Source organism: Mandrillus leucophaeus, unplaced genomic scaffold (genome assembly GCF_000951045.1).
Source record: "Mandrillus leucophaeus isolate KB7577 unplaced genomic scaffold, Mleu.le_1.0 Scaffold630, whole genome shotgun sequence".
Classification (NCBI taxonomy): Eukaryota; Metazoa; Chordata; class Mammalia; order Primates; family Cercopithecidae; genus Mandrillus; species Mandrillus leucophaeus.
Window position 1 is genome coordinate 490,567 of NW_012106809.1, and position 10,584 is coordinate 501,150.

The following is a 10,584-nucleotide window of genomic DNA, read 5'->3' on the forward strand; positions in this document are numbered from 1 at the left end:
AAAAAAAAAAAAAAAGAAAAAAGAAAACAAAAAAGAAAAAAGCTGGACATAATCATATTTCTGTTCTGTATCACTTACTAGTTTTGTAGACTTGAACAAGTGGTATAGCTGATCTAAGCCTCAGTTTCCTCATATGTATAACAGCAATAGTACATATTACTTAGGAGTGTTTGAGAAATCAATCAATAAATGTATTCAGAATAGTGCTTAGTCAATATGTCTTCAGATATTATTTTTCTTTCCTTAAGCACCTATCATACAACTGGCCTATACTAGGTATTAGATACACAGTAGCATATCTAATACGTAGGTTTCACCATGTTGGCCAGGCTAGTCTCAAACTCTTGACCTTGTGATCCACCCGCCTCAGCCTCCCAAAGTGCTGGGATTACAGGCATGAGCCACCATGCCCAGCCTATGGCCTGTTCTGTTTTTTTGTTTATTTTTTTGAGATGGAGTCTCGCTCTGGTCGCCCAGTCTGGAGTGCAGTGGTGCCATCTTGGCTCACTGCAAGCTCCACCTCCTGGGTTCATGCCATTCTCCTGCCTCAGCCTCCCAAGTAGCTGGAACTACAGGCGCCTGCCACCACACCAGGCTAATTTTTTGTATTTTTAGTAGAGACGGGGTTTCACCATGTTAGGCAGGATGGTCTCAATCTCCTGACCTCGTGATCCGCCCACCTCGGCCTCCGAAAGTGCTGGGATTACAGGCGTGAGCCACTGCGCCTGGCCTGGCCTGTTCTTTTTTAAGACAGTCTTCCTCTGTCACCCAGGCTGGAGTAAAGTGGTACAATCATGGCTCACTGCAGCCTCGACCTCCTGGGTTCAAGTGATCCTCCCACCTCAGTCTCCCAAATAGCTGGGACTACAGGCATGTACACCACATCTGGCTAATCTTTTATAGAAATGGTTCTATGTTGCCCAGGCTAGTTTCGACATCCTGGACTCAAGTGATCCTCCTGCTTCAGCCTCCCAAAGTGCTGAGATTACAGGTGTGAGCCACCATGGCCAGCCTAGTACTTACTCTTTATTTATTTTTTTTGAGAGAGTCTCACTCTGTCACCGAGGCTGGAGTGCAGTGGCGTAATCTCAGCTCACTGCAACCTCTGCCACCCAGGTTCAAGTGATTTTCCTGCCTCAGCCTCCCAAGTAGCTGGGATTACAGGCACCTCCCACCATGCCCGGCTAATTTTTGTATTTTTAGTAGAGACGGGGTTTCACCATCTTGGCCAGACTGGTCCTGAACTCCTGACCTCGTGATTCACCCACCTCGGCCTCCCAAAGTGCTGGGATTACAGGCATGAGCCACACGTCCAGCCCATGAGCCACCACACCTGACCAGTATTTACTCTTTAAACTGTATATTGCTTTGTATTGTTTTCCAATACACAATACAATCCCCAAGCTTATCTGTAAATTTAAGGCACAAGGCATTTATTTATCGTTAAATTTTAAAATTTGTCTTAGAGATGGGGTCTTGCTCTATTGCCCTGGCTAGAGTGCAATGGAGTAATCACTGCTCACTGCAGCCTCAAACTCCTGGGCTCAAGCAATCCTCCCTCCTCAGCCTCCCAAAGTGCTGGGATTACAGGCGTGAGCCACTGCACCCCACCCATTTATTTCTTTTGTTTGTTTGAGACAGAGCCTCGCTGTCACCCAGGCTGGAGTGCAGTGGCATGATCTCGGCTCACTGCAAGCTCTGCCTCCCAGGTTCACGCCATTCTCCTGCCTCAGCCTCCAAAGTAGCTGGGACTACAGGCGCCTGCCAACACGCCTGGCTAATTTTTTGTATTTTTAGTAGAGACGGGGTTTCACCGTGTTAACCAGGATGGTCTTGATGTCCTGACCTCGTGATCCGCCCACCTCAGCCTCCCAAAGTGCTGAGATTACAGGCGTGAGCCACTGCACCCGGCCATTTATTTCTTCTGTACATATTCCACCTCACCCAGCCCTCAAATATTTCTCAAATTAAAGAGGTTCCAGGGCCCTGGGCACACCCACCCCCAACAAACTTGTTGGAACAGGTACCTACCTCAGGTCATTCTTGAGTTCCACGACCACATCCTTGCCCACAAGGGACTTGAAAAAAGAATAGAAGAGCTATTGGGAGAGAGGGGGAAAACCATCATGTGGGAAGGAACATGGTAGGGAGGAGTGTCCCTTGACAGTATTACCAAATACCGGTATTGTGAACCCCATTGCATACCTAACAGTTCTCAAAATTTCACAGGAAAGAATAATTGGTTGAGAGGTGAAAGGCTGGAGCCCAAATTATTCTGCACACTGCATTGAGCCCATCACTTAAAGTCCCAGAGAGGCTCTGCCCTGCATACCTCGGCCTCCCCAGTGTGCTCTCTCAATCGACCACCTTTCTCGGGTACCTGCCCACTCCTTTCAATGAATTACAGAAAACATCCCACCCGCACCCTGCCGAAGCTTGCCTGGCAGAGAAGTGCTCTAAGGTCTAACTTTTACGTCTCCCGCTGTCCCCACTGAATCTCTCTCAGGGTTGGGGTTTTTTTCCTCATCATGGAAAAAAAAAAATCCCATTTGCTCTCAGGTGTCTCCTCAACGAACTTGAGGAACAGGACTAACGATGAAGATAAAAACTCCGGACCTAACTCCAGCCTAGGGGGACAAAGGCCAGACCCCCCTGCCCCAACCGTCCGAGATCCCCGAGGGCGCCCCCTTTTGACGTCACGGTACCCACCATGGTACTGGCGCAGCGGGCAGCGGGCCGGAGCGAGAAGAGAGTCGGATGCTGAGAGCAGGTCTGGGAGAACCGAAACGCGAGCCCGCGCGTGGGGCGAGGCGGGACCGCGCAAGCGCAGCGGGAAGGGACGCAGAACCCTCCAAGCGCTGAAGGGTAAAGCGCGGCCGACTTGCGGCTGGGAAGCGCAAGCTGGGTAAAACCGAGGGGAGGAGGAAGCCGGGAAAGGGGCGGGGTTTCCTTCGTTCCGACTTCTTCCAGGGCCGGCCGGCTCCCATTGCGCAGGCGCGGACCCTAGCCTGGGCTGCTAGGCGGGTGGACGCAGTCAGCGTCTGAGCTCAAAGGATTTTGTTCTTTTCCATAACCCTGCCGTCCACAGCGTGATCTGTTCGTGCCCTCTACACACATCCTATCGAGAATTGTGGGGAGTTTGTGAAGATTATGAAGTGTGCACTTTTCTATATTTGTTAAAGTAAAAACATAAAATTCAAAAAATAAAATTAAAAAATGTTTTTAATCTTAAATTCAGTTGATAAAAAAAAAAAAGGCCGAGGGCGGTGGCTCACGCCTTCAATCCCAGCACTCTGAGAGGCCAAGGTGGATGGATTGTGTGAGGTCAGGAGTTCGAGACCAGTCTAGCCAACATGGTGAAGTCCCGTCTTCACTAAAAATACAAAAAAAATTAGCCAGGCCTGGTCGCGGGCGCCTGTAATACCAGCTACTCGGGAGGCTGAGGAAGGAGAATCGCGTGAACCCGGGAGGTGGAGGTTGCAGGGAGCCAAGATCATGCCACTGCACTGCAGCCTGGGCGACAGAGCGAGACTCGTCTCAAAAAAAAAAATTGACCGGGCGCAGTGGCTGACGCCTATAATCCCGCACTTTGGGAGGCCAAGGCAAGTGGATCACCTGAGGTCAGGAGTTCTAGACCAGCCTGGCCAACATGGCGAAATCCTGTCTCTACTAAAAACCCAAAAATTAGCCAGGTGTGGTGGCACGCGCCTGTAAACCCGGGAGGTATAAGTTGCAGTGAGTGGAGATCGTGCCATTGTACTCCAGCCTGGGCAACAACAGTGAAACTCTTGTCTCAAAACAACAACAACAACAAAATGTTGAGGCCTGTAAATCCCAGCATTTTGGGAGGCTGAGGCAGGAGGATCATTTGAACCCAAGAGTTACAGTGAGCTACGATCTCCCCACTGCATTCCAGCCTGGGCAACAGAGCGAGATTCTGTCTATAAAAAAGAAAATTATAAGAAACAAAAAAATGTTGAGGAGTCCCAGAGATAAGGAGCTGGAGCACAAATTTTGGTTTTATCAAAGGTTACCAATAAATATATTTCTCCAAAGGAGCCAACCTCAATCTCCATATTTCTTACACACTTTTGCCAAGACTGTCCTGTAAAGGACTGAGTAAAAATAAAGAGACTGTGGCTTACAGACGCAAATAACCCAGTCTAACATTTCACTGCCAAATGTTTCAAACACAGACAGAAATGCACAGTTACATATCATTCTAACTCATGTCCCCCAGGTTTTTATAAATGTATATTAGGACACAGGTAAAAGAAAAAAATTTTTTTTGAGATGCAGTCTTGCTCTGTCATCAGGCTGGAGTGCGGTGCCACGATCTCAGCTCACTGCAACCTCCACAACCCAGGTTCAAGCAATTCCTCTGCCTCACCCTCCCGAGTAGCTGGGACTACAGGCGTGCACCACCATGCTCAGCTAATTTTTGTATTTTTAGTAGTGATGAGGTTTCACCATGTTGGGCAGGATGGTCTCGATCTCTTGACCTCATGATCCACCCGCCTCGGCCTCCCAAAGTGCTGGGATAACAGGTGTGAGCCACTGCACCCGGCCGGTAAAAATATTTTTTCATGGACTAAGACTTCATAAACTTATATTTGTCATCTTGCATAGAAGTACTTATTTGTCAAGAGTTTGTTATAGAAATATTTTCTGGGGCTAGGCATGGTGGCTCACGCCTATAATCCCAGCACTTTAGGAGGCTGAGGTGGGTGTATCACCTAGGTCAGGAGTTCAGAACAGCCTCGTCAACATGGTGAAACCCCATCTCTACTAAAAACACAAACATTAGCTGAGTGTAGTGGTGAGCGCCTGTAATCCCAGCTACTCAGGAGGCTGAGGCAGAAGAATTGCTTGAATCTGGGAGGCGAAGGTTGCAGTGAGCCAAGGTCGTGCCATTGCACTCCAGCCTGGGCGACAAGAGTAAAACTCTGTCTCCAAAAAAAAAAAAAAAAGAAAAAAGAAAGAAAAGAAATATTTTCTCCATATAATGAATGTAAACAATGAACTCTGTGAGTGCACAGATGCTGAACCTCCTGGACCTTACCTATACATCAGGACATCAAGCAGGATTTGTCCCTCCACCCCAAGCTGAGTCCTAAACACCAAAACCAGCTTGTAACTGATTAAAAGCAGTTATAGTTTACAATCTGTTCCATCTGTGCTAAAGGTATCTGAGGATCAAAAATTATGTGCTGATTGAAACAATGAGTTCATGGGCCGGGCGCGGTGGCTCACACCTGTAATCCCAGCACTTTGGGAGGCTGAGGTGGGCAGATTCTGAGGTCAGGAGATTGAGACCATCCTGGCTAACATGGTGAAACCCCATCTCTACTAAAACAATACAAAAAATTAGCCGGGCATGGTGGTGGACGCCTGCAGTCCCAGCTACTCGGGAGGCTGAGGCAGGAGAATGGCGTGAACCCGGGAAGCAGAGCTTGCAGTGAGCCGAGATTGTGCCACTGTACTCCAGCCTGGGCGACAGGGCAAGACTTCATCTCAAAAAAAAAAAAAGAAAAGAAAAGAAAAGAAAAAAAACCCCAATGAGTTCATGAAAATTCAAATACTTTACCCTTACTAATTTAATCATTCACAGTGAGCTCACAATCAGAGAACACATGCTCTCTCCATGAACTCTCCCCTTCGAGGTACATTCACAGCCTAAATACCAGAAATAATTTCCTTTAGGAACAAATTTACTGATTGACAAATAAGCATCCACACAGGAAGAAGAATGTTAGGGTGGCTGGAAATAACAGACATTCAAATACATCACACGGTTTAAAGAGGGGCCTAGTTTTCCTGAGTCCATTCCAGAGTCAGAAACAGGATATGAGGGAGTGTGATAGGTGGTGCATGAGACTCCTCCTCCAGAATTCCCAAGGGATGGTAACCTAGGTTCAGGTCTGGTCAAGAATAATAACGATGTTTGAAGATGAGGGGAATGAAATACACGTAGAGGCATCCTAGGATGCTTCAGTTCCAAAAAGAATTAATCTACTTCTTCAATTGTGGGGCCTGTGGCAGGCCTTCCAGGCGCATACCCTGTTCCACAGGCAGGCCCAGTGCATCCTCCCTGGTAGAGTTTTGTGATGATGGGGTTACACATCTGCTCCAATTCCTTTCTCTTATGATCAAACTCATCTTTCTCTGCCAGTTGATTGGCCTCCAGCCACGAAAGAAGTTCATTGCATTTATCCAGTATTTTCTTTTTATCAGACTCACTGATCTTGCCCTTCAAACCTTCATCACTCACAACACTCTTCATGTTAAAAGCATAGGATTCTAAGGCATTCTTTGCAGCAATTTTCTCCCTCTGGACCTCATCTTCAGCTTTATATTTCTCAGCATCCAGAACCATGCGCTCAATCTCCTCCTTGCTCAGGCGGCCCTTGTCATTGGTGATGGTGATCTTGTTGGCCTTCCCTGTGCTCTTGTCCATGGCTGTGACATTGAGAATACCATTGGCATCAATGTCAAACGTCACCTCGATCTGAGGAACTCCCCTGGGTGCTGGAGGGATTCCAGTGAGGTCAAAGCGCCCTAGCAGGTTGTTGTCCTTCGTCATGGCCCTCTCACCTTCGTATACCTGGATCAGCACCCCGGGTTGGTTGTCCGAGTAGGTGGTGAAGATCTGTGTCTGCTTGGTGGGGATGGTGGAGTTACGCTTGATCAGGGCAGTCATCACACCCCCGGCCGTCTCCAGCCCCAGCGACAGCGGAGCCACGTCCAGCAGCAGCAGGTCCTGCACCTTCTCAGACTTGTCCCCCATCAGGATGGCCGCCTGTACCGCAGCCCCATATGCTACTGCCTCATCAGGGTTGATGCTCTTGTTGAGATCACGTCCATTAAAGTAGTCCTGAAGCAGCCGCTGCACCTTGGGGATGCGGGTGGAGCCCCCTACTAAAACAATGTCATGGATTTTAGCCTTATCCATCTTGGCATCCCGAAGTGCTTTTTCTACAGGCTCCAGGGTACCCCTAAAAAGGTCTGCACACAACTCTTCAAATCGAGCTCTGGTGATGGATGTGTAGAAGTCAATGCCTTCATAAAGTGAATCAATTTCTAGGTTGGCCTGGGTGCTGGACGACAGGGTCCTCTTGGCCCTCTCGCAGGCGGTGCGCAGCCGCCTCACGGCTCGCTTGTTCTGGCTGATGTCCTTCTTGTGCTTCCGCTTGAACTCTTCCACGAAGTGGCTCACAAGCCTGTTGTCAAAGTCCTCCCCACCCAGGTGAGTGTCCCCAGCAGTGGCCTTTACCTCAAAAATCCCATCATCTATGGTCAGAATTGACACATCAAATGTGCCTCCACCCAGATCAAAAATCAGGACATGTCGTTCTCCTCGACCTCCTTTATCTAAACCATAGGCAATGGCAGCAGCTGTGGGCTCATTGATGATTCGTAGCACATTAAGTCCAGCAATCACACCTGCATCCTTAGTAGCCTGACGTTGAGAGTCATTGAAATAGGCTGGCACGGTAATCACTGCATTGGTGACAGGGTGGCCCAAAAATGCCTCAGCAGTCTCTTTCATCTTAGTCAGTACCATCGAAGAGATTTCCTCAGGGTAGAAAGCTTTATTCTCCCCTTTGTAGGACACAAGCACTTTGGGCTTGCCTCCTTCATTAATCACTTGAAAAGGCCAAAGTTTCATATCTGATTGCACAACAGGATCATTAAATTTCCTGCCGATCAGACGTTTGGCATCAAAAACAGTGTTCTGGGGATTCATGGCTACCTGGTTCTTGGCCGCATCCCCAATGAGCCGCTCGGTGTCTGTGAAGGCCACGTAGCTGGGGGTGGTGCGGTTGCCCTGGTCATTGGCGATGATCTCCACCTTGCCGTGCTGGAACACCCCCACACAGGAGTAGGTGGTGCCCAGGTCGATACCTATGGCAATCCCCTTGGCAGCAGCCATGGTTCTCTGAGGCCTATGGAGAAAGAATGAGATACTGTTTTGGCAGAATGCTTTTCAATGTTATTTATTTTTTTGAGACAGGGTCTTCCTCTGTCACCCAGGTTGGAGTGCAGAGGCGCAGTCATAGCTCACTGCAGCTTTGATCTCCTGGGCTCCAGCAGTCTTCCTGCCTCAGCCTCCAGAGTAACTGGAGACATCATGCCTGGCTAATTTTTTTTTTTTTTTTTTTTTGAGATGGAGTCTCACTTTGTCATCCAGGCTGGACTGCAGTGGCATGATCTAGGCTCACTGCAACCTCCACCTCCTGAGTTCAAGCAATTCTCCTGTCTCAGCTTCCCGAGTGACTGGGATTATGGGGGTGCCACCACGCCTGGCTAATTTTTGTATTTTTAGTAGATATGGGGTTTCATGGTTTCACTATGTTGGCCAGGCTGGTCTTGAACTCCTGACCTCAGGTGATCCGCCCGCCTCAGCCTCCCAAAGTGCTGGGATTACAGGTGTGAGCCACGGTGACCAGCCCTCTGCCTGGCTACTTTTTAAATTTTGTGTATAGATGGGGTTTCACTATGTTGCTTAGGCTGGTCTCAAACTCATGGGCTCAAACGATCCTTCAGCCTCAACCTCCCCAAGTACTGGGATTACAGGAGTGAACATCTCGTCCAGCCTATTTTTTATTTTTTATTGTGGTAAAATACACACAAATTGTACCATCTTAACCATTTTTAAGTGTAGAGTTTGGTAGTGAGTTCAATCACAGTGGTGATTGAAATCGGTCAACCGATTTCCAATATTCTGTTCATCTCGCAAAACTGAAACTGTATACTCATTAAGCAACTCTCGTTTTCCCCTCCCTTTAGCCCCTGGTAACTACCATTCTTTTTTCTCATTTTTTTTAGAGACAGGGTCTCATTTTGTCACACAGGCTGCACTACAGTGGTGTGATCATGGTTCACTGCAGTCTTGACCTCCCAGGCTCATGGGATCCTTTTGTCTCAGCCTCCCAAGTACCTGGGACCACAGGTGAATGCCACTACACCCAGTTAATTTTTAATTTTTTTTTAGAGACAGGGTCTCCCTATGTTGCCCAAGCTAGTTTCTCACTCCTGGGCTCAAGGAAATCTCCTCCCACCTCCAAGTTACCAAGTGTTGGGATTATAGGCTCGAGCCAAGGCACCTGACCTCTTTTTTCTATCTCTATGAATTTGACTACTCTTGTAACTTCATATAAGTGGAATTATACAGTATTTGTCCTTTTGTGACTTTGCTTATTTCACTTAGCTTATGTGCACAGGTTTCATCCATGTTGTAACATGTCAGAATTTCCTTCCTAAGGCTGAGTAATATTCACAATATTTATATACAACTTAATTTGTTTTTGTTTTGAGACAGAGTCTCACTCTGTTGCCCAGGCTGGAGTGCAGTGGCGCGATCTTGACTCACTGCAACCTCCACCTTCTGGGTTCAAGCTAATTCTCCTGCCTCAGCCTCCCGAGGAGCTGGGACTACAGGCGTGCACTGCCGCACCCCGATAATTTTTGTATTTTTAGTACAAACAGAGTTTCACCATGTTGGCCAGGCTGGTCTCAAACTCCTAACCTTAAATGATCCACCTGCCTCGGTCTCCCAAAGTTCTGGGATGACAGGCATGAGCCACCGCACCTGGCCTATATACCACATTTTGCTTATGCATCCCTCGATGGACACAGGTTACAGAATAATGTTGCTATGAACAAGCCTATACAAATACATGGAGACGCTACTGTCATGGCAGAGTGCTTTTTGGACAGGGTAAAGTATTCTCAGCTACTCAAAGGAGTTTGGAAGCAAGTAGCTGTATATTGTTTTCAATTTCCCAAGTGACCTAATTCTACTGTCCTGTTCCTGTGTCTGTCATATATTTTATTGTGGGACTCTGTTTCTTTATGACCCAAGAGTAGTGTACATTCTGGTCTCTTCAAGAGACATCAGCCTCCACACTTGAGTTCTGCTGCCTTCCGGGGATACTATTCTCTACTAGGGGCTCATAGGCAGTCAATTCCAGTCAGCCTGAAGATGACTGCTAGAAACCCACAAACCCGCGAGTTTTCTCAAAAGACATGCGGTCCAGACAGTATGTCTATCCTTCTCCTGAAGAAAACCCCTGTTTTCTGGAGTCAATAACTAATCAATAAAGGGTTTAAGGGCCGGGCGCGGTGGCTTACGCCTGTTATCCCAGCACTTTGGGAGGCCGAGACGGGCGGATTATGAGGTCAGCAGATCGAGACCATCCTGGCTAACACGGTGAAACCCCGTCTCTACTAAAAAAAGAAAAAATTAGCCGGGCGTGGTGGCGGGCGCCTGGAGTTCCAGCTGCTCCGGAGGCTGAGGCAGGAGAATAGCTTGAACCCGGGAGGCGGAGCAATTAGCCGGGCGAGGTGGCGGGCCCCTGCAGTCCCAGCTACCCGGGAGGCTGAGGCAGGAGAATGGCGAGAACTCGGAAGGCGAAGCTTGCAGTGAGCCAAGATCGTGCCACTGCACTCCAGCCTGGGCGACAGAGCGAGACTCCCTCTCAAAAAAATAAAATAAAATAAAAATAAAAATAAATAAACGGTTTAGGGTCTACCCCTCTCCACACCTGAGATTCCTAGGCCGAACTCTCTTTCCTCCGCCTC

The 10,584-nt window shown here is 48.2% G+C and overlaps 2 protein-coding genes across 7 annotated transcripts in view; both read right to left on the reverse strand.

Moving 5' to 3' along the window:
- Positions 1-5,653, reverse strand: part of LSM2 (LSM2 homolog, U6 small nuclear RNA associated (S. cerevisiae)) — a 26,905-nt gene extending 21,252 nt beyond the window's left edge. For 2 of the 3 annotated variants that reach the window (XR_001008287.1, XM_012000542.1), the window contains exons 1-2: positions 2,710-2,933; positions 2,032-2,099 (exon numbers count right to left, since the gene is read on the reverse strand). Coding sequence is in view for 2 of the 3 variants with exons in the window: in XM_012000542.1 (XP_011855932.1) it covers positions 2,032-2,099; positions 2,710-2,712 (71 nt within the window). In the remaining variant the exon portion in view is untranslated. Of the gene's footprint in view, positions 1-2,031; positions 2,100-2,709; positions 2,934-5,593 lie in introns of those variants that run through there. The other variant, XM_012000541.1, reaches the window with a different exon arrangement.
- The window catches only part of HSPA1L (heat shock 70kDa protein 1-like), a 12,857-nt gene continuing 7,852 nt past the window's right edge, over positions 5,580-10,584 (reverse strand). For 3 of the 4 annotated variants that reach the window (XM_012000537.1, XM_012000538.1, XM_012000536.1), the window contains exon 2: positions 5,580-7,946. In XM_012000537.1, coding sequence (XP_011855927.1) covers positions 6,008-7,933 — 1,926 coding nt within the window. In that variant the 5' untranslated portion in view covers positions 7,934-7,946 and the 3' untranslated portion in view covers positions 5,580-6,007. Of the gene's footprint in view, positions 7,947-9,034; positions 9,132-10,584 lie in introns of those variants that run through there. The other variant, XM_012000539.1, reaches the window with a different exon arrangement.